The sequence below is a fragment of the Amblyraja radiata genome, chromosome 12 (genome assembly GCF_010909765.2).
Source record: "Amblyraja radiata isolate CabotCenter1 chromosome 12, sAmbRad1.1.pri, whole genome shotgun sequence".
Classification (NCBI taxonomy): Eukaryota; Metazoa; Chordata; class Chondrichthyes; order Rajiformes; family Rajidae; genus Amblyraja; species Amblyraja radiata.
Genome location: NC_045967.1, coordinates 11,344,161 through 11,368,618, shown reverse-complemented (window position 1 = coordinate 11,368,618; position 24,458 = coordinate 11,344,161). Strand labels below are relative to the sequence as shown.

The following is a 24,458-nucleotide window of genomic DNA, read 5'->3' as shown; positions in this document are numbered from 1 at the left end:
TCCCCTCTCATCCTTCTAAATTCCAGTGAATACAAGCCCAGTAGACCCATTCTTTCATCATATGTCAGTCCCGCCATCCTGGGAATTAACCTGGTGAACCTACGCTGCACTCCCTCAATAGCAATAATGTTCTTCCTTAAATTAGGAGACCAAAATTGACCACAATACTCCAGGTGCGGTCTCACCAGGGCCCCGTACAACTGCAGTAGGACCTCCATGCTCCTAAACTCAAATCCTCTCGCAATGAAGGCCAACATTAGCTTTCTTCACTGCCTGCTGTACCTGCATGCTTACTTTCAGTGACTAATGTACAAGCAGACCCAGGTCTCGTTGCACCTCCTCTTTTCCTAATCTGACACCATTCAGATAATAATCAGCATGACTGTTCATGCCACCAAAGTGGATAACCTAACATTTATCCACATTATACCGCATCTGCCATGCATTTGCCCACTCACCCAACCTATCCAAGTCACCCTGCAGCCTCATAGCATCCTCATCGTAGCTCACTGCCACCCAGCTTTGTGTCATCCGCAAACTTGGAGATGTCACATTTAATTCCCTTGTCTAAATCGTTAATATATATTGTAAATAACTGGGATCCCAGCACAGAGCCTTATGACACCCCACTAGTCACTGCCTGCCATTCTGAAAAGGACCCGTTAATTCCTACTCTTTGCTTTCTGTCTGCCAGCCAGTTCTCTATCCATGTCAATACCCTATCCCCAATACCATGTGTTCTAATTTTGCACACTAATCTCTTGTGTGGGATCTTGTCAAAGGCTTTTTGAAAGTCCAGATACACCACATCCACTGGCTCTCCCTTATCCATTCTACTTGTTACATCCTCAAAAAATTCCAGAAGATTAGTCAAGCATGATTTCCCTTCATAAATCCATGCTGACTTTGATCGATCCCGTCACTGCTTTCAAAATGCCCTGCTATAACATCTTTAATAATCGACTCAAGCATCTTCCCCACTAACGATGTAAGACTAATTGGTCTATAAGTCCCTGTTTTCTCTCTCCTTCCGTTCTTAAAAAGTGGGGTTACATTGGCTATCCTCCAGTCCACAGGAACTGATCCAGAGTCGACAGAACATTGGAAGATGATCACCAATGCATCCATGATTTCTAGGGCCACCTCCTTGAGTATTCTGGGATGCAGACCATCAGGCCCTGGGGATTTATCTGCCTTCAGTCCCAACTGTTTCCTGAATAATGTTGATTCCCTTCAGTTCTTCCCTCCCAGTAGATCCTCGGTCCCCTACTATTTCTGGTAGTTTGTCTTACTTAGTGAAGATAGAGCCAAAGTATTTGCTTAACTGTTCTGCTATTTCTTTGTTTCCCATTACAAATTCACCTGTCTCTGATTGAAAGGGACCTACATTTATCTTCACTAATATTTTCCTTTTTACACATCTAAAGAAGCTTTTAGAGTCAGTTTATATATTCCCCGCAAACTTTCTTTCCCCTCTTAAGGGCCTGTCCCACTTGGCGAATTTTTTTCCGGCAACTGCCGGCGTCGTATATTTCAAAATCCAGCGGCGACAAAAAAATGTTGCGACACTTGAAAAAACACCGTGCATCATACGTCATCACGCCGCAAATATTTCGGTGACCTGATACGCAGTCAATGATGCCGGCCAGTGGCGGACTGGGTCTAAAAATATTGGTTGCCAGGAGACAAAGGGGGCCCACTTCATCAGTGGCGGCGCCGGGAATGGCTGCGGCTCGCCTGCAGTCCGTTTGTCTTTTACTTTTTTGTGTTATATTTTTTCGTTTTGTCTAGTTACGTTTTTGGTTTTTAGGTCGTGTTTATTTGATTTGATTTGATTTGATTGATTATTCCTTTAATAATCCTTTTCAGGAAATTACAGTGCCACGACAGCTTCAAGACAAACATAACACCACGCTTTCATACATAACAAGTTAAAATACGTTAAAATACAAGTTAAAATACAATTAATTAAAAAAAAAAGTGCAGTTATTTATGCTCATTATAAAGTCTTATGGCAGCTGGTAAACAGGACTTCCTGTATCTCTCCGTTTTGCACATTGGTGCAATCAGCCTCTGACTGAAGATGCTGCTCTTGATCACCTTCAGGGCATGGAGTGGGTGAGTGGGGTTTGTCATTATAGAACCTAGTTTATTTAGAGTTCTGGCCACCTGCTGGACCGTTCGTTGCTCAGCCCCGACCACTGAGCCGGCCTTCCTGATTAGTTTGTCCAGTCTGTTTTTATCCGCTATACGGGCGCCATCTCCCCAACAGGCCACAGCAAAAAACAGAGCACTGGCCACCACTGAATGGTAGACACTGCACAGTAGGGGTTGGCAGATATTAAATGACCTCAGCCTCCTTAAAAAATACAGTCGGCTTTGTCCCTTCCTGTACACCGCCTCCATATGACACTTCCAGTTCAGCTCACTGTCAAGCTGCACCCCAAGGTACCTGTGATTAGCGACCACCTCCACCTCAGTGCCCTTAATGGTGATCGGCGTTGCTTGAGTCCTCCTCCTCCCCCTCCTGAAGTCCACCACTATCTCCTTTGTTTTTTTGGTGTTAAGATGGAGGTTATTGTGTGCGCTCCACTCCACAAAGTTACTTATAATGTCTCTGTATTCCTCCTCATTGCCCCCTTTAATGAGGCCGACAACAGCTGTATCATCCGAAAACTTCTGCAAAAAGCAGCTGTTGGTGTTCCATTGGAGATCCGCTGTGTAGATGGTAAACAGGAACGGAGCCAGCACAGTTCCTTGTGGAGCCCCTGTGCTGCTCAAGATGGTGCCCGAGACACTGTTCTGTAGGCGCACGTACTGTGGTCTGAGGGAAAGGTAATCCAAACACCACAGTACCAGTGATGGATCCACTTTCATCTTCTCCATCTTCTCCCCTAGCAGTCGGGGCTGAATAGTGTTGAAGGCGCTTGAAAAGTCAAAAAAAGTAATCCTTACAGATGCATCAGTAGTGTCCAAATGTGTGTACACCCTCTGCAGCATGTAAATGAGGGCATCATCGACACTGATGTTAGGCTGATATGCAAACTGTAAAGGATCCATGTGATTTGACACACTAGTCCTGATGTAGGAAAGGACAAGTCTCTCAAATGTCTTCATTATGTGTGAAGTGAGCGCTACTGGTCTGTAGTCATTGTAGAGAGTGGGATGGGTCTTCTTTGGAACAGGTACCAGGCAAGATGTTTTCCACAGCCTTGGAACCCTCTGTAGACGCAAGCTCAGGTTGAACAGGTGTGTTAGAATACCACACAGCTCTGAAGAGCAAGTCTTCAGTAGCCTTGGGCTGGTGTCATCAGGCCCCACTGCCTTCCCTGGCTTCAGTCTGTCCAGCATCACCTTGACCTGAGCAGTATGAAGAGTCGTGGGTGGGGCTGCCGGTGGAGTGGGAGGTGGAAAGAGGGGACTCCGTACAGGTGACATCTCAGGAGTGATGGAGAGAGGGATGGGAGGTGGAGAGGAAGCAGCAATGGTCAGCAGACCAGGTGGGGGAGGCTGGGGTGGTGTGGAGCCATCGAATCTGTTGAAGAATCTGTTCAGATCATCAGCCAGACTCTGTTCACCATCAGGCAGTGTACCACCGTTCTGCTTCATGCCCGTGATCTTTCGCATTCCAGCCCATGTGGGGGGGAGGGGGGGGGTGGGGGGTGAAACGGGGCTTGCTGTCTCTCCCTTCGGGGGAATACAACCTTTTTGTCGTATCCCCCTTCTCTGCCTCCGTCTACACTGAGGCCTAATGGCGGAGCTGGCGACCTCGGGACTCTGGAGGCAGCTGACAGGACTCGCCCTGGGCTCGCTCCCGTGAGGGTGGCCCAGCCCGGGGCTGGAACTGCGCTCTCGTGAGAGCGGCCTGGCGAGGGGCTGAGAGACTTTCCCGTGAGGGGCTGTGGCCCGTCGGAGTGGCCCAGCCCGAGGGAGAACGGCACTCCCGTCGGAGTAGCCCAGCCCGAGGGTGGAAAGGCACTCTCGTCGGAGTGGCCCAGCCCGAGGGAGAACGGCACTCCCATCGGAGTGGCCCAGCCCGAGGGAGAAGCGGCACTCCCGTCGGAGTGGCCCAGCCCGAGGGAGAACGGCACTCCCGTCGGAGTGGCCCAGCCCGAGGGAGAACAGCACTCCCGTCGGAGTGGCCCAGCCCGAGGGTGGAACGGCACTCCCGTCGGAGTGGCCCAGCCCGAGGGAGAACGGCACTCCCGTCGGATTGGCCCAGCCCGAGGGAGAAGCGGCACTCCCGTCGGAGTGGCCCAGCCCGAGGGAGAACGGCACTCCCGTCGGAGTGGCCCAGCCCGAGGGAGAACGGCACTCCCGTCGGAGTGGCCCAGCCCGAGGGTGGAACGGCACTCCCGTCGAAGTGGCCCAGCCCGAGGGAGAAGCGGCACTCCCGTCGGAGTGGCCCAGCCCGAGGGAGAACGGCACTCCCGTCGGAGTGGCCCAGCCCGAGGGAGAACGGCACTCCCGTCGGAGGGGCCCAGCCCGAGGGTGGAACGGCACTCCCGTCGAAGTGGCCCAGCCCGAGGGAGAACGGCACTCCCATCGGAGTGGCCCAGCCCGAGGGTGGAACGGCACTCCCGTCGGGGTGGCCCAGCTCGAGGGAGAACGGCACTCCCGCCGGAGTGGCCCAGCCCGAGGGAGAACGGCACTCCTGTCGGAGTGGCCCAGCCCGAGGGAGAACGGCACTCCCGTCGGATTGGCCCAGCCCGAGGGAGAACGGTACTCACGTGAGGGTGATCCGGCTCGGGGCTGGAACGGTGCTCTGGTGGCTGGGACGGCGTTCTGAGGCGGTGACCTGAGTCCTGGGTTGAGCCGCGGGCCAGCGGCTGCGTGTGCTGGACTGGAGGGCGGCAGCTTCGACCACCCCCGGGCCGCGGTGTTTGAACCGGCCCGTTTGCAGGGTTCGGTGAGCCACGGGACTGTTGTGCCATCGCCCGGTGGGGAATCGCCTCAGCGCAGAGGGAGAAGAGGAGGGAAGAGACAGTAACCCTAAGATTTTTGCCTCCACCACAGTGAGGAGGTGCTTGGAGGATACACTGTGGTGGTGTTAATTTGTGTTTATTGTTGTTTATTATTGTATGATTGTATGTATGACTGCAGGCACGAAATTTCGTTCAGACCGTAAGGTCTGAATGACAATAAAGGTATTCAATTCAATTCAATTCAATCAGGGGCCCACTTGATATAGGGGGCCCACTGGCCATCGGGCAAGCTGACACCACTGATGCCGGCAGTCGCCGAAAAACCCCCCAAGTGGGACAGGCTCTTTAATTAACGCCTTTGCCCTCCCAGTCCTCCGATTTGCTGCATCCTCTGGCCAATTTATATGAATTTTCCTTGGATTTAACACTATCCGTGATTTCATTCGTTATCCACGGTTGAGCTGCCTTCCCCGTTTTATTTTTTCGCCAGACGGATGAACCCGCCGGGCAGTCCACAGAGAGTGGTGCAACCTAGCGGGCAGTCCTGTGAGTGGAGTAACCCAGTGGTCAGTCCACAGAGAGTGAAAAGCGATCCAGAGGGAGGGGGGGGAGGGCGCCGAGAGGAAAGAGGGACTCGGCTGGGGGGGCCGTCGGCGGCCATTTGGGGAAGCAGGTCTGGTTCACCGCTGCGAGAAGATAAGACCACTAAGAACTTTTGAAACTTTGCGCTAGAAAGGTGGCAAATCTTTGTGTACTGCCCAAGTGAAGTCTGGTGTATAATTTTACAGTTGTATGCAAAAAAACAAAGAATATCGCTACCTTGGTGCATGTGGCAATAACGTATCGTTACAGTTCAAATCACTGTCATTTAGTTTCAAGTAATCATCAGCTGGGAGTAGCGATTCTGAGCTAAATCTTCAAATTATATTTTCATCTGCTTGTCTCCCTCAGAAATGCGGCAGGTCACATTACAAACATGTTACAGAAACAATTACATTTATTTGACAATCTAAAACTAAACTTTAAATACAAAGATTCAAACAGTGCAGATTAACCATCGAAGACTGAACATTATTTGGAACTTACATTTTTGATATCGCTAAAGGTGACTTCTCTCACAAATTAGATTGTCAAAATAGATTAACAAAAATGTATAATTTTAATCAACAGTTAGAACTGAGCTAGATGACTGGAAAAAAATGAGATGAGCTAAAATAAAGAAGAAAACAGACTGGGGGAACAGTAGTGGTCGTGGCTGCAATTAAAGATAGGTCATTACACCATGTTCATTGAGATTTATGTGGGAGGCAGGAAAATAATGGTGATTTAGGCTCTGATTTCTCTTTCAGCTTGCTGCATCTCTGACATTGTTGCAGAAGGAACAAGATCGCATTTGAGTAGCACTTTGCACTTCTTCACATTGCCATAAAATACGTTGGTCAGTGAATTCGCTTTGAAATGTCACTGAGGTAATTCAGTGAAACATGGCGTGCAACATTTGCACCAACATCAATGAAACAGTGGCCAGGTCTGGATTTCTCCAGTGATACCCATTTGGGAAAGTGACAAGGGAGGAGGCAGTTTACCATTTAATTTTACGGGAACACTTGTGAAATATTTTCTTTTCTCTTCCATTACAATAATCTCTATTAAGCATTCTTGCACTTGTGTGTCGACTCTTTTAAAAGATAGCTTTGTACTCTCAGATCAGTTCACCAGAAAAGTTCATCAGCTGGACAGGTGATACTTTTGCATTTATTCTACCAATATTCATACTTCAGATATGTTTAGTTTGCTACTCTGTTCAAATCAGTTAATTCAAATATTTTGGTTCGGAAAAAAACCCCGACTGCATTTTGTGACAAGATCAGGTGGAAATTTTTATAAAGTTAGGTATTTAGGTAAAAGTCATATTGCTAAAGTGTGGAGGATATAACACTGAGCGATGATCATTCCACTCAGAGATCCGAAATAGTTTGATTCAATGTGATCCACTTTTTTGCTCACTTGTAGTGCAATGTGTTCACACCAACTTTCTACTTGTACATCTTTTGTTCACACACATTATCATCAATAAGGCTGTGGTCACCAGCAAAATGCTTGTGAAAATATGTCTGGGTTCCATTTGCCCCCAATTCAAGCTCAAAATCACTCTCACGAGGCCAATAACCCCCAGGGAAAGCAGGCTCTCTCAGAACTGCTATGGTTATCTACACATTCATCCCACATGTGCTTCCAATGAGCCTGCTGTTGAATCCTGTTAGAATCCAGAGGATTGTGTGTATGTTGATTGCTGTTGGCTTTGGGGATGACTTTGGTCCTTGAGTTCTTTCTTTGCTTTTTGTGCTTTACTTCATGGCTGAAGGCGTCACACAGTTGGTCGGCCAAGAACAACTCTTTGCGAGGAATCTCTCCCGTATCTTCCCCATTCCATAAATCTTTCCTCTGGTGCCCGCGACAAGGCTTGATGGAACTGTCTGATTCTTCTTTGAACTCTCTTTTATTTACTTTCCAGGAATATTTGAGGTCACTCCCACACCCAGCTGGAGAGGGCTTAACGTCATTGTACGTTTCAGACTTTTTATTAGATTTTCGTTTTGAGACATCTTGGTAAATTCCCGGCTTGCAGTGAGACCAATCGGCGTCAACACTGTACTCATGAACGTTGCCTTTGTGCATGCGTTTTATTTTTCTATTCGACCCACTCCGAGCATTCACTGTTTCCTGGCTGGTACAACCAAGTGGAGCCTTGTACTGGGAGTTCAACCAGCTACTGTTGCAGTTACTTGCATTCCTGCACTGATCACTCTCCTGTAGTCTTGGGCGAACCACATCATCCTGAGAGTTTTGAATTGAAATCTTCCAGTTGGTAATGGGTTTCCTCCATGATTCCTTGGACGATATCCTCAGGTCCTTAATTTCTACTCTTGGATTCTCAAGATGACGCGTCAACCTGCCATCTTGGTTCTTGAATGTGCAGCCCGATATAGCACCACCACCTGTGTCTTTCAAGAGCAGTCGGTAGCCACTGGCAAAATCCTCCTCCAAATCCACTCGGCATCCAGAATCCTTCCACTTTACCTGGAACTTTCTGTGGCACTCTCTCACCTGATGCTTGCCGCGACTGCTGAAGTCTCGCCGTGGCTCTCCAGACTCGCTAGCAGCGATTGTCCACGTGTAGTTGCAGCCACCGTCATAATCTGCCCACGTGTTACGCCTTGCACCACTGCTCTTGCTGCAGAGAGGGCTCGACTCGTTCCGCAGGTCTACACGAAGGCCTTTCCCACTGTCCGACACTGACCTACACCAGCCTGGGCCATCTCCAGGATTGGTGGCACCATGGAGGAGATTTGCATGGTTGGAATCCAAAGGGTAAACGAGCTGATGGTAATTGTGCAAACTAGCAAGAAACTCCTCGCACTCGTGCAGGCGATGGCGGCTCAGGTGGTCAACCGAAGTGACTTTCCGTGAAAATCCATTGCACAAACAGTTATCGTAGCTCCTTGCGCCCAAGTGACGTGGGTGTGTGCTGCAGTTTTGCTTCACGGTGATTTGCAACAACTCGGGTTCACAAGGTGTGGAGATGTCTACCTTGGCTGGTTTCAGACTGGACAAACAACGCTCTTGCTTCAACCCAGCTGGAGGTAGTGAGGAGGTGTGTGGGAAGCTGGTGCATTGGGAAGACTTTCTGGACCATGCCCTGTGCACCTTCCCAACAAAGTTCTCATCTGCTCCCTTAACCTGTCGCCATGCACCTGACTTCACCCTTTGTGGGCACTTTCTCCGAGTTGTACCTCCATCCTCTTTCTTCAGTTCGCCAACCCCCGCATCCTCACACCAAACCCTTTTCTGGATGCACTTCACCATGTCTCTCTCGGGAAGATGGCTCCTCTGGACCTTCGTTTCCTTTCGCAAACAAACACAAAGAGTAAATAATTTGTGTGGTTGAAAGATAACAGAGACTAGTCCACCCGCTGCTGAGCTACTTCCCAACCTCAGAATGTAGGCATCTCCAGCACAGCCAGTGCTCTTTGCTGACACCTGACTTCTCTTGAGGAGTGGGGTGGCACGGTGGCACAGTGGTCGAGGTGCTGCCTTACAGCGCCAGAGAACCATGTTCGATCCTAACTAAGGGTGCTTGGCTGTACAGAGTTTACAGACAGCACCTCTGTCGGTAGGTGACAGAGACCCGTGACCTTGGGTTTTCCCCAAATGCACCGATTTCCTCCCACATTCCAAAGACGTACAGGTTTGTAGATTAATTGGCTTGGTAAAAGATTGTAAATTTCCCTAACGTGTAGGATGGTGCTATTGTACAGGGATCACTGGTTGGCACAGACTCAGTGGGCCAAAGGGCCAGTTTCTGCGCTGTCTCCCTAAAAATAAAAATAAATGGCAATTGAGAATTCAAGATCCACTACAGTCTATGTGGTTCCCAGTATTAGACAGGTAGTTGACTGGGGTTTATCCTCATGACCAGGCACCACCCCACCCCCTTCGGTTTGCCAGGACATCCCAGAATATTCAATCTAGATAAATACCGTGCATTCCTCCTCGCTCTGTCTCCGGTAACATGGTTTTAAATGTATTTCAATGTTGTTTACTGTCCCGTTAACATTGGGACACGAGGAACTGCAGATGCTGACCCAAAAAAGACACAATGTGCTGGAGTAACACAGTGGCTCATGCAACAGCTCTGGAGAACATAGACAGGTCATCTCGACCTGACCCGTTGAGTTACTTCAGCGCTTTGAGTCTTTTTCCCATTAATATTGATGGGTATTAATCTTATGTGGACAAACAAAATTAAGCATTGTTTTAGTTTAGAGATACAGTGTGGAAACAGGCCCTTCGGCCCATCGGGAATGTGCTGACCAATGATTCCCCCATACACCAGCACTATTCTGTACACCAAAAACAATTTACAGAAGCCAATTAATCTACAAACATGCACATCTTTGGACCGTGGGAGGAGATCAGAGCACCCGGAGAAAACCCACGCAGTCATGGGGAGAATGTGTGAATTCCGTACAGGCAGCACCCGTGGTCAGGATCGAACCCTGGTCTCTGGCGCTGTAAGACAGCAACTCTACCGCCCTGTGTTGGTGCACACAATAACTAAACATACATGCCACCAGGCTGGAAAATTAAATAATGACGTTCAGGTTTTTAGAGGTGCCGTTCGGCTGCACTGGTGTATAATGTCACAAAAAGAAGCACTGCTCTGAACCCATTTATTAATTCACGCATCTCCATTAAATCTTCTATGTTCAAAAGAAAACAACCCAAACTAGGTATATTTTCCTCATAACTAAAATTGTCCCAATTCAAACAATTTTCATATAATGCTTTTTGCGCCCTCTTTGGTGACATCTTCCTCTACTGGAGTGACCAGAACTGCACACGATACTCCAACTAGAGATAGTCATAAGGTCATACAGCACAGAAATAGGCCCTTCGGCCCAACCCGTCAATGCCTACCAAGATGCCCCATCTATATGGCCCGTGTCCTTCTAAACCTTTCCATACATGCATCTGTCAGAGTAACTTTTTAAATGCTGTTACAGGACCTGCCTCAATTATCTCCTCTGGAAGCTCGTTCTACATCGAGACCACCGTCTGAGGTGATAAAGTTGCCCCTCAGGTTCCCATTAAATCTCTGCTCTCATCTGCAACCTATGTCCTCTGGTTCTTGATTCTCCTACCCTGGATAAATGACTGTGCTCTCACCCTATCTATTCCAAGCACAATCTCCCTGCTTTTATCATCTTGTATTATATTCAATGGCCCGGGTGGTGTCTGCTTTCCTGGGTGATTTCTCAGTGTCACCCATAAGGGAAAGTGTCACAATCCTTTGATGTTGCAGGGCATTAGCGGTGGAGAAATTGGTTATATCATTGAATGTCAAGCTAGCTGCTACGTTGGTTTAGCAGACCATGCCTGAATGTTGAAGGTAGACACAAAATGCTGGAGTAACTCAGCGGAACAGGCTGCATCTCTGGAGAGAAGGAATGGGTGACGTTTCGGGTCGAGACCCTTCTTCAGACTGAATGTTGTCTGGATCTTGCTGCCTGTAGGCATGGACTCTTTCATTTGCTGAGGAGTCGCGGCACGGTGGCGCTGTGGTACAGTTGGTGCCTTATAGCCCCGGGTTCGATCCTAACTATGGGTGCTGTCTGGACGGAGTTTGTACGTTCTCCCTGTGACCGTGGGTTTTCTCCGGGGTCTCCGGTTTTCTCCCACACTCCAAAGACGTACAGGTTTGTAAGTTAATTGGCTTGGTATAAGTGTAAGTTGTCCCTAGTGTGTGTAGGATAGAGTTAATGTGAGGGGATCGCTGGTCAATGCCGACTCGGTGGGCCGAAGGGCCTGTTTCCACGCCGTATCTCTAAACTAAACAGAATTGGTCATTGTTAGGTGGTCTTTTTTCAGAGCATGATGAAGAGCCAATGTATTTCAGCAGATGACTTTGGCAGTTCATCAGACTGGGCTGTTCTCAGTGACGTTCCCTGATGCAGAATGTAAATTAGGAAGCAAGGCTTGGGATTGGGGAGGCTTTATGTGTCCATGTGCACCAGGCTTTCATAACATGGCAACAACTCGAATTCCACAAAGGTGAATCATATGGTATCTGTTCTCATGGTAACTCACGGACAAACATCTCTTGAAGTGGAACCGCATGGTTGCTGAGCAAAGGAAAACAGAAGATTCTTAGAATAGTTCCATTTTTAGATTAGAGATATGGCATGGAAACAGCCCATTCACCCCACCGAGTCCATGCCAACCATCGATAAACTATTGCGCTAGTTCTGTTATCCCACTCCCTACACGCCAGGGGCAATTTTCACAGGCCAATTAATCTCCAAGCCCGCAACTGTTTGGGATGTGGGAGGCACATTCGGAGCACCCACAGGAAACCCATGCGGCCACAGGGAGAACGTACAAACTCCACACAGACAGCACCCGAGGTCAGGATCGAACTTAGGTCTCGACCTGTGAGGCAGCGACTCTCCCAGCTGTGCTATTGTGCTGCTTTCTTTATTCGGTCAATTTTCTTAGAATTTTACTCTGAATCAAGCAAGATACTTATTGCAGACTCTTCACTCTGAATGGTGAGTTACCTTATTTGAAGGTACACACAAAATGCTGGAGAAGCTCAGCGGGACAGGCAGCATCTCTGGAGAGAAGGAATGGGTGACGATTCGGGTCGACACCCTTCTTCAAACCTATCTTTGATCAGGTTCACTCAGGATTTTTGCTATCGCCAAGATATCAACTTCTTCTTCTTGCGTATGGTGTGCACAGCCTAAAGTTGTAGGACAACTTGTTGTATTTATTTGATTGTGCACGCCAGGTTGATTGCATTCGTCGAAACAGGGCGGACCACGTGAAGGTTGCAATCTCCCACCCCAAGATATCAACTACTATGCCTGTAAGGCCAATTTGCACACAAGAGACTGCAGGTGCTGCAATCTGAAGCAAAAGAACAGCCCGCTGGAGGAACTCAGCGAGTCAGGCAGCATCTGTGGAGGCAAAGGGATAGGCAACATGTCTGGTCAAGGCCCTGAATCAGGTGCAACGTCGCGGACCCAGACATCGACCTCCACAGACGCTGCCTGACCTACTGAGCTCCTCCCGAAACGTCACCCATCCTTTCTCTCCGGAGATCATACGATCATAAGTGATAGAAGCAGAATTAGGACATTCCACCCATCAAGTCTACTCCGCCATTCAATCATGGCTGATCTATCTATCCCTCCTAACCCCATTCACCTGCCATCTCCCCAAAACCCCTGACACCCGCACTAATCAGGAATCTATCTATCTCTGCCTTATATCTATCTATGCTGCCTGACCCGCTGAGTCACTCCACCACTTTATGTCTATCTTCGGTATAAACCAGCATGTGTAGTTCCTTTCTCCAGTGGTTTGCTGCTTGTTGCACAAGGCAGTAACAAAGGCCCTGTCAAACTGGACAGGCAGATAAAGGCGTGCTGTTTGTTGCACAAGGCAGTAACAAAGGCCCTGTCACACTGGACAGGCAGATAAAGGCGTGCTGTTTGTTGCACAAGGCAGTAACAAAGGCCCTGTCACACTGGACAGGCAGATAAAGGCGTGCTGTTTGCTTTCAAATGAGGTCAAGCAATAGCCATAACTCTGAGAGAAAATATTGCAAGATATTTCTGGCTCCCTTGTGGGGAACGTGACGGGCAAGGTCAGCTGATGAGTGGACACTTTGATGCTAATTTCAGAGCAGAGGCACAGTGGCAGGAATTCGGCTCCCCTGTCAGTGTGGAGATGTTGCCCGAATGAAGTCACCGACCAGACTCAGGGAGAGAAGCGAAAGTAAACTTTCGAGATATACTGCTGTGAATTGTCCCGAATGTGCAAGGAGTGGATGAGAAAATGGGATAACATAGAAATAGTGATGTGGACTCAGTGGGCCGAAGGGCCTGTTTCTCTGCTATATATTTTAATCAACACCCTACCCCACCCCACCCCACCACCTCATTGTCACCTACATAGGGAAAATGTACAGCTTTTCATTTTTTAGTTTAGTTTATTGTCACGTGTACCGAGGTAAAGTGTATTTGTTGCTCGTTATTGAAAGACTATACATGATTACAATCAAACCGTCCACAGTGTACAGATACAGGATAAAGGGAATAATGTCTAGTGCAAGGTTAAATCCAGTAAAGTCTGATCAAAGATAATCTGAGGGTGTCCAATGAGGTAGATGGTAGATCAGGACTGGACTGTAGTTGGTGAGAGGATGGTTCAGTTGCCTGATAACAGCTGTGAAGAAACTGTCCCTGAATCTGGAGGTGTGCATTTAAATAATAATAATAATGGATGGGATTTATATAGCGCCTTTCTAATACTCAAGGCGCTTTACATCGCCTTATTCATTCACTCCTCAGTCACACTCGGTGGTGGTAAGCTACTTCTGTAGCCACAGCTGCCCTGGGGCAGACTGACGGAAGCGTGGCTGCCATTCTGCGCCTACGGCCCCTCCGACCACCACCAATCACTCACACACATTCACACACAGGCAAAGGTGGGTGAAGTGTCTTGCCCAAGGACACAACGACAGTATGCACTCCAAGCGGGATTCGAACCGGCCACCTTCCGGTCGCCAGCCGAACACTTAGCCCATTGTGCCATCTGTCGTCCCACTGTTTTCACACTTCTGTACCTCTTGCCTGATGGGAGAGGGGAGAGGGGAGAAGAGGGAGTGACCGGGGTGAAACTGGTCCTTGATTATGCTGCTGGCCTTGCCAAGGCAGCCTGAAGTGTAGATGGAGTCAATGGAAGGGAGGTTGGTTTGTGTGATGGTCTGGGCTGTGTCCGCAACTCCCTGCAATTTCTTGTGGTCTTGGATGGAGCTGTTACCAAACCAGGCTGTGATGCATCCCGATAGAATGACAACCAATCTACAAACCCGCATGTCCATGGGATGTGGGAGGAAACTGGAGCACTCAAAGGCACCTTACACGGTCACTGAAGAATGTGTAAACTCCACACAGACAGCATCCAAGGTCTCTGGTGCTGGGAGCGAACATCTATTGGACCATTAAAGGGAGCTATTCAAGGGTCAAGGACTGCAGGAAAGAACATGGAGTCAAGACGGACTACAATGACGGACTACAATGACGGACTACAAAAAACGTCCTGTTCCCATCCCAGACGAGGATCCGGATTTACCGGAAAAACTGAACACTTTTTATGCACGCTTTGACAATGCCACCCCGCCATCCATGCCTCCCCCCCCACCTAACTCAGCACCATTCACCATCCATGAGGAGGTGGTTAGGGCGGCCTTCAAAAATCTTAATAAAAGAAAAGCGGCAGGGCCTGACAACCTCAGCCCCGCTGCTCTCAACCACTGTGCAGCTCAGCTGGCCCCTGTGTTCACCTCCATCTTTAACACCTCCCTCAGCCAATGTAGAGTCCCGCAGTGTTTTAAATCATCCATTATCATCCCTGTGCCCAAGTCCTCCAAGGTGAGCTTCCTGAACGATTATAGACCTGTGGCATTAACATCAGTCGCCATGAAGGCCTTTGAGCACATAGTCCTCACCCATCTGAAAACCCACACTGCCCCCATCATGGACCCTTTCCAATTTGCATATAGGGCCAACCGGTCTGTTGAGGATGCTATCAACTTAGCTCTTCACTATTCCCTTCATCATCTGGAATCACCGAACACCTATGCACGCATCCTGTTTATAGATTTTAGCTCGGCCTTTAATACTATACACCCGATTAAACTCTACAATAAAATGTTGGACATGAGCATCCACCCAGCCATGTGCCATTGGATTCTACACTTTCTAACAAACAGACAGCAAAGAGTCAAGGTGGGTGAAAAACTCTCCAGCCCTTTGACTCTCAACATAGGAGCCCCCCAAGGGTGCGTTCTGTCACCCCAGCTCTTCTCACTTTACACCAACAACCTCACATCCCAATGCAGCTCAGTTAAAATTTTTAAATATGCAGACGACACAACAATAATTGGCCTTATCTCAGACAACAAAGAATCACAATACCATCTAACAGTCGATAGCGCAGTCAAATGGTGTGCAGACAACAACCTCCAGCTTAATACTTCAAAAACCTTAGAAATCATCATAGATTTCAGACGCAATCAAAACCACAAACCCCCGGTCCATGTCAACTCTCACCCCATAACCTCCACGAACTCATTTAAGTTTCTAGGCACCTATATCTCCAATAATCTAAAATGGCACATCAATGCAGACCACGTCATCAAGAAAGGTCAACAACGCCTATATTTCCTCAGACAGCTCAAAAAGTTCAGAGTCGATAAACACCTCCTGGTCCGTTTCTATCAATCAATCATTGAAAGCATCATCACCTCCTCAATCACAGTCTGGTACGGTAACACCGATAGTCACTCACTACACAGAATACAACGCATTGTCTCCAAGGCCTCCAGGATCATCAACTCCCCCCTCCCCACAATCCATTCCAGTTATCTCCAACGTAACTCACAACGGGCAAAAAAGATCATCTCGGACCACTCCCATCCAGCAAATCACCTTTATCAGTCTCTCCCTTCGGGGAGGCGCCTCAGGTCACTTGCTACTAAAACCACCCGCTTTAAAAACAGTTTCTTCCCCTCAGCAATAAGAACTCTCAATTCCGTCCAATAATCAGACAATAATATGACTTTTGATGTATACAGTGTCTTGTCTATGGTCTTTGTTTGTTCTTTTGCACTATGTATTGTTGGTGAGATTTGTGATTTGTGATGTGGTATGGATGCCCTTTATTACGGTGATCTGTGTTATTAGTGGTATGTAACAAAAGCAGTGTACCATCATGTACCGAACCCAAATACCACCAACCCTGGTTGCGTGGCAATTAAAGATTCTATTCTATTCTATTCTATTCTAAAGACCAGCCATGATCCTACTGAATGAGAACAAGCTCTTTTGTTCCTATTTTAGGTGAGATCAAAGGATTTTGAATCACAGCTGAAATGCTCCACCTTGTGGCCAGGTGGGGAACTGTTACAATGCACCGCATTCAGTGGGAAAAACAGACAGACTTGCATTGATGTAGCCACTTTTACAATTTTTTCAGGACCACGCATAGCACTTTACAGGCAATAGGTGTGCGGGGATCGCTGGTCATTGAAACATAGAAAATAGGTGCAGGAGTAGGCCATTCGATCCAGCACCGCCATTCAATATGATCATGGCTAATCATCCCAAATCAGTACCAAGTTCCTGCTTTCTCCCCATATCGAAGATAGACACAAAAAGCTGGAGTAACTCAGCAGGACAGGCACCATCTCTGGAGAGGAGGAATGGCAGATGTTTTGGATCGAGTCCTTTCTTCTTCTCGACCCGAAACGTCACCCATTCCTTCCCTCCTGAGATGCTGCCTGTCCCGCTGAGTTACTCCACCTTTCGGTGTCTATCTTCAGTTTAAACCAGCATCTGCAGTTCCTTCTTACACTTCTCCCCATATCCCTTGATTCTGTTAGCCCTAAGAGCTATATCTAACTCTCTCTTGGATACCTGGTTGGTGTGGATTCGGTGGGCCGAAGGGCCTGTTTTCACTCTGTAAAGGGCCTGTCCCACCAGCATGCGATTGCATGCGTCTAGCGTGACCAAACGTGGTGGCTTGAGGCGTATGGCCTCACGGGGCCGGTCCCACTTCCAACCGTGGAGCCGTCTGGAGTTGTGCGGGGCTGGTCCTGATATCATACTCGCCAATCAGCTGGGCAGGAGGCGGGCCGACTGAATTTGGGCGTCGTATGACGTCGGGCGGTTACGTCATCACGCAACGACACGCCGGGCGGTTATGTCATCACACAATGCCACGAGCTAGGCGTACACCGTCAAGACGCTGCGTACGGCGTTGAAATGCTGCATACGCCCGTCGAGGCGCTGCGTACGGCCTCAATGCGGCTGCGGGCCGACAGGCCGTTGTCGCGCAGAATATTTGGACAGTGTCAGTTTTTCGGAGCCCCGCGCATTGTCGGGACCAGCTCCGCACAACTCCATACGCCTCCGGCGATCGAAGTGGGACCGGCCCCGCGAGGCCGTACGGCTCAAGCGACCACGTTAGTTCGCGCTAGCCGCATGCAGTTGCATGCTGGTGGGACAGGCCCTTAACTCTAAACTAAACAAATAATTTATCCTATTGTTGAGGAGTAAAGTCAGAAACACAGCACCCGATCAGAACACAGGAAGCTCTTGCAAATAGCAAATGTGACATTGAGCAGTCAATGTAATTTAGTAATGCAGGGTAGGAGACACAGTGTAGGTATGGTTCACAACCCTGGCCGTGCCTCCGCTGTCCTTGTTCAGAGAGAATGTCTTTCTTTATATCTCTTTCTGAGGATGTTTAACTCATTTGAAAGATCTTGCAAAAGGACCATCAGTATTTTAAAAAAAAACAAAGTGCTGTAGTAACTTGTTCAAAAGGGAACTGCAGATGCTGGAATATCGAAGGTACACAAAATTGCTGGGGAAACTCAGCGGGTGCAGCAGCATCTATGGAGCGAAGGAAATAGGCAACGTTTCGGGCCGAAACCCTTCTTCAGACTGATGGGGGGTGGGAGAAAGAAGGAAAAGGGGAGGAGGGGGATGAGCCCGAGGGCGGGCGGATGGGAGGGTGGGAGGAGACAGCTAGAGGGTTAAGGAAGGGGAGGAGACAGCAAGGGCTAGCAAAATTGGGAGAATTCAATGTTAATGCCATACGGACGCAAGGTCCCCAGACGGAATATGAGGTGCTGTTCCTCCAATTTCCGCTGTTGCTCACTCTGGCAATGGAGGAGACCCAGGACAGAGAGTTCGGATTGGGAATGGGAGGGGGAGTTGAAGTGCTGAGCCACCGGGAGTTCAGGTAGGTTATTGCGGACTGAGCGGAGGTGTTCGGCGAAACGATCACCCAACCTACGCTTGGTCTCCCCGATGTAAATCAGCTGACATCTAGAGCAGCGGATGCAGTAGATGAGGTTGGAGGAGATACAGGTGAACCTTTGTCGCACCTGGAACGACTGCTTGGGTCCTTGAATGGAGTCGAGGGGGGAGGTGAAGGGACAGGTGTTGCATTTCTTGCGGTTGCAACGGAAAGTGCCCGGGGAGGGGGTGGTGCGGGAGGGAAGGGAAGAATTGACGAGGGAGTTGCGGAGGGAACGGTCTTTGCGGAAGGCAGACATGGGGGGAGATGGGAAGATGTGGCGAGTGGTGGGGTCACGTTGGAGGTGGCGGAAATGGCGGAGGATTATGTGTTGTATTTGGCGGCTAGTGGGGTGAAAGGTGAGGACCAGAGGGACTCTGCCCTTGTTGCGAGTGCGGGGATGGGGAGAGAGAGCAGTGTTACGGGGTATGGATGAGACCCTGGTGTGAGCCTCATCTATGGTGGCGGAGGGAGGTCTCTCTCCCCATCCCCGCACTCGCAACAAGGGCAGAGTCCCTCTGGTCCTCACCTTTCACCCCACTTGCCGCCAAACCCTCCGCCACCTCCAACGTGACCCCACCACTCGCCACATCTTCCCATCTACCCCCATGTCTGCCTTCCGCAAAGACCGCTCCCTCCGCAACTCCCTCGTCAATTCTTCCCTTCCCTCTCGCACCACCCCCTCCCCGGGCACTTTCCGTTGCAACCGCAAGAAATGCAACACCTGTCCCTTCATCTCCCCCCTCGACTCCATTCAAGGACCCAAGCAGTCGTTCCAGGTGCGACAAAGGTTCACCTGTATCTCCTCCAACCTCATCTACTGCATCCGCTGCTCTAGATGTCAGCTGATTTACATTGGGGAGACCAAGCGTAGGTTGGGCGATCGTTTCGCCGAACACCTCCGCTCAGTCCGCAATAACCTACCTGAACTCCCGGTGGCTCAGCACTTCAACTCCCCCTCCCATTCCCAATCCGACCTCTCTGTCCTGGGTCTCCTCCATTGCCAGAGTGAGCAACAGCGGAAATTGGAGGAACAGCACCTCATATTCCGTCTGGGGACCTTGCGTCCGTATGGCATTAACATTGAATTCTCCCAATTTTGCTAGCCCTTGCTGTCTCCTCCCCTTCCTTAACCCTCTAGCTGTCTCCTCCCACCCTCCCATTCGCCCGCCCTCGGGCTCCTCCCCCTCCTCCCCTTTTCCTTCTTTCTCCCACCCCCCACCAGTCTGAAGAAGGGTTTCGGCCCGAAACGTCGCCTATTTCCTTCGCTCCATAGATGCTGCTGCACCCGCTGAGTTTCCCCAGCAATTTTGTGTACCATTGCTGTAGTAACTTAGCGGCTCAGGCAGCATCTCTGGAGGACATGGATAAACAATGTTTCCGATCAGGACCCTTCCTCAATCTGAAGGAGGGGAATCATCTAAAACGTCACCTACCCATGTCGCCCAGAGATGTAGCCTGACCTGCTGAATTACTCCAGCACATTGTTTGTTTTTTGTAAACCAGCATCTACAGTTCTTTGTGTCACCATCAATATTTCACTGTGATGTCAGCAGGGGCGGCACGGTGGTGCAGCGGTCGAGTTGCTGCCTTACTGCGGCAGATACCCGGGTTCGATCCTGACCACGGGCGCTGTCCTGACAGAGTTTGTAAGATCTCCCAGTGACTTGCGTGGGTTTTCTCCAGGTTCTCCGGTTTCCTCCCACAATCCAAAGACGTACAGGTTTGTAGGTTAAATGGCTTTGGTGAAAAAATGTAAATTGTCCCTGGTGCGTTGGATAGTGCTAGTGTACGGGGTTCACACAGACACAGTGGGCCGAAGGGCCTGTTTCCACACTGTATCTCTAAAGTCTGAAGTAAAGTCTAACTATCATCCACTTGAACCGACCCACACACCCCTAATCCTACCTCAACAATGGAACAATACAGTCGATCTCTTGCACTGCCGTGGATTCGTTTTTCTTATTGTGTGTTTATTAATGCCATCTTTCTTCTTTCTGTCTTTTGCTTTATACTGTCTTGCAGAATGTATGTGTGACTTCGGTATAATTGATGTTACTTGTCTGTTGACTGAGCCTATGTGCGTGTGATGTTCCTACAGTGAGGTGCTCATTGTACCCGATCCTCACCATACACATCCATATAGCAATAAACTCCACATGACCTGGCTTGAATGTCTGGGCCCTGACCGCTGTAAGTGGAGGAGCAACTTCCAGAGCAACATTGAGTCCTTGTATCTGGAGAGTGCAGGAGCCCTGGGTGAGTGTCAGTGGGGGAGAGAACCACCTCCCAATCCAGCCGCCCGCTGTCCCGCCAGTCACCTCCTGCCCCATGTGTACAAGACTGTTGTTCCCACATTGGCCTCATCAACCCCCACAGAACTGGAGTGGAAGCGAGTCTCCCTCGATCCGATAGACTGCCGGAGACAAGGTTGTGATTCCCAGTTGTGCATCACAGGGTGTTAACGTTGACATTGCCCCCTCTCCTGACTGCTCGCAGTTTATAGCAACAAGGAACTGCAGATGCTGCTTTACCAAGGAAAGACTCAAAATGCTGGAGTAACTCAGCGCATCAGACAACATCCCTGACGGACATGCCTAAAATAAAAGCTGGCATGGTGGTGCAGCGGTAGAGTTGCTGCCTTACAGCACCAGAGTCGCAGGTTCCATCCTGACTACGGGTGCTGTCTGTATGGCGTTTGTATTTTTTTTCCGCTGTGACCTGTGTGGGTTTTCTCCAGGGGCACCCACAATCCATATGCGTGCAGGTTTGTGGACTAATTGCCTTCTTAAATTGTCCCAAGTGTGTAGGATAGTGTTAGTGCACGATGATCGCTGGTCAACACAGACTCGGTGGGCCGAATGGCCTGCTTCCACTCTGTATCTCTAAAGTCTATAGTAAAGTCTAAAGTCTAAACATGGAGACATGACATTTCAGGACGGGATCCTTTTTCAGTCTGAAGAAAGGTCCCAACCCAGAACGTCACCTATCCGTCTTCTCCAGAAATGCTGCCTGACCCATCGAGTTCCTCCAGCATTTTGTTTCTTTCCTTGCTCTCAACTTATCTTCCTCTCTAAAACAAGCAGGTAAGTCTGGACAGTAGGTACACAAAAGTGCTGGAGAAACTCAGCGGGTGCAGCAGCATCTATGGAGCAAAGGAAATAGGCGACGTTTTGGGATAAAACCCTTCTTCGGGCTGGACAGTAGTTGTGTATCAGAGTCCACACTGTGTACACCAGGAAATGCAGATGCTGGAATGTTGCGTAGAACACAAAAGTGCTGGAGTAACTCAGCGAGTCAGGCAGCATCTCTGGGGATAATGGATAAATGACGATTTGGAATGGGACCCATGTTCAGACTGAAGTGGAGTCTGAGGAAGGGTCGCAGCCCATTATGTCACCTATCCATGTCCTCTAGAGATGCTGCCTGACCAGCGGAGATACTCCATTGTGTGTGGGGAATGGATGGGGACACGTTGTCCACAAGGGGAGTAGAGGACTGGCCAGGGATCAGTACCTTCAGGAGGACAGAAGAACCAAAGGAATGGAGAAGGAGAGAGCATGGTGGTGCAATTCACTGCAAGAAAGACTTACTTTAGCACTCTTTAAGAGAATGGTGATGAGTCTGATGGAATCCAGCCTCCTCTGGGCCAGCACCAGCTTCCTCTCCTCCCACGCACTCGCCTCCCTCTTCTCCTTTTCACTCTCCACTTTTATCCTCCACACTTTATGCAGGTAACGTCTCTCTTCACACTCTTTCTGCCGGTGCTCTCTCCTGCGCAGCTTCTCCTTCCGTCTCCTCTCCCGCTCTTCATCCTTGCGTTTTCTAAAAAGGGTTCAGAAAATTGCTGTGAGCTTACGCCACATCCCGCCCATCTGGGCTCCAGTCTCACTCTCCCCCCGACTCTCAGCCTAAAGAAGGGACTCGACCCAAAACATCACCCATTCCTTTTCTCCAGAGATGCCGCCTGACCCGCTGAGTTACTCCAGAATTTTGTGTCTATCTTTGGTGTAAACCAGCATCTGCAGTTCCTTCCCACACATTTTGTCTCCACTATGTAATCTCCTCAAGGAATGCCTACTTTAAAAAGATTCTCCTCCTCTCTCCAATAAGTTCTTTATATCTCTTCACAGTGAAATGTTAAATCCATTATATTTCTGTAAGCAGTAAAAATATATGTGAATGTTATAGATAACTGTTCCTCAGAACTGTCAATAAGCAGATTGGTGTGGAAGTCAGAGAGGTCCATTTTCTACTGCTATCCATGTTGTATCTAGCCAAATCTTTCAATGTATTGAATATTCGCCCTATCACTGCCCATAGAGTCAAAGCAAGGAAACTGGCCCTTTGGCCCAACTTGCCCACACCAACCAACAAGCCCCATATGCAATAGTCCCACCAGCCTGCATTTGTCCCATGTCCCTTTAAACCTGTCCTCTCCATGGATCTGTCAAAATGATTTTTAAATGTTGTGACAGCACCTGCCTCAACTATCTCCTCTTGCAGTATGTTCCATACATCCACCATCCTTTGTATACAAGTTGTTCCTCAGGTTCCTATTAAATCTTTGCTCACTGACCTTGCGTCCTCTGGCTCTTGATTCCCCTATGCTGGGCGAATGACTGTTTACCCTCGTCTTATACACCTCTAAAAGATCACCCCTCATCCTGCTGCGCTCCAAAGAATAAATCCTAGCCTGCTAAACTTCATCCAACTCAGGTCCTCGAGTCCTGGCAACATCTTCGTTACACTTCTCTGCACCCTTTCCAACTTAACAACATCTTTCTGAAGAAGGGCCCATACCTGAAAAATCACCTATGCATTGTCTCCAGAGATGCTGCCTGACCCACTGAGTTACTCCAATGTTGTGTGTCTATCTTTGATTATAAACCTGCATCTGAAGTTCCTTTTTAAATTACATTTGATAACATTTTTCCTATAACAGGGTGACCAAAACTGAACACAATACTCCAAATGTGGCCTCACCAATGTCTTGCACATGTAATCAATGAATACCATGATAGTAATAATATTATCACTATCTAGAAATGAATACCACAATAGGAATATTATTACTATCTAGAAATAAATACCATGCTAGTAATAATATTATTACCATCTAGAAATGAATACCACAATAGTAATAATATTATTATTATTATCTAGAAAAATGCTTTAAAAATGTATGGGATGATTTGCACAAAGTTGAATTTCCATCAATCAGTTCATCCATATCCAGGGAAACCCATGGATACTGTAGTCAGCTACAGGTGGTGTAATGTTCAAAAATGATTCAGAAATAATCCTCGATATGTCTGTAAAGTGCCAAGCACCAGAAATGTGAATGACATGAATAATTAATAAATACAGATACCATCTGGAGTTTACAGCAATTTGGATTCTGCTTTCTCATTATAATTCAGTATTTAAATCAGTAAAGGACTAAAATCACCATAAGTACGTTGTCATATATTTAAAAAAGGATTCAGTATTACGGTTACCCAGGAGCAGGACTATTAAACTGACGAAGGTCATGAGTGTTAAAGGTACAGAAGTTCACGGCTCTGGCTGCCAACAAGTAGGACATCTGCCCTGGTCACTAACCCAATGCCTTTGACCAGCTCCTTAAAAGAATCGTCCTCTCTCACAACCCAATTTTAACATCCACTTCAATCACCTTCCCTGGGACAGCAAGCTACTCCTACAGATTTCCCTTTGTACTCATTTCCAAACATCTAACCTCGTTTCTCGATTTCATCTAATCTGGATTTGATAAGGGAACTCAAGGTAAAGGAACCACTGGGAGGTAGCGACCACAATATGATATACGTTTTAATCTGCAATTTGAGAGGGAGAAGGTGAAATCGGTATTGCAGCTGAGCAAAGGGGCCGACAGAGGCATGAGGGAGGAGCGGGCCAAAGTTGACTGGAAAGGGACCCCTAGCAGGGATGATGGTGGAACAGCAATGGCAGGAACTTCTGGGACTAATTCGGAAGATGCAGGATCTTTTCATTCCAAAGAGGAAGATAGGTTCTAGGGGGAGAAAGAGGTGACATGGGTGACAAGAAAAGTCAAGGACAGTATAAAACTAA

The 24,458-nt window shown here is 48.5% G+C and overlaps 1 protein-coding gene across 1 annotated transcript in view; it reads right to left on the bottom strand.

Annotated features, from left to right (window-relative positions):
- Positions 1-5,904: 5,904 nt before the first annotated feature.
- The window catches only part of LOC116978936 (A-kinase anchor protein 17B-like), a 47,787-nt gene continuing 29,233 nt past the window's right edge, over positions 5,905-24,458 (bottom strand). The window contains exons 4-5 of the mRNA XM_033030239.1: positions 21,959-22,190; positions 5,905-8,831 (exon numbers count right to left, since the gene is read on the bottom strand). Coding sequence (XP_032886130.1) covers positions 7,080-8,831; positions 21,959-22,190 — 1,984 coding nt within the window. The 3' untranslated portion in view covers positions 5,905-7,079. The remainder of the gene's footprint in view (positions 8,832-21,958; positions 22,191-24,458) is intronic.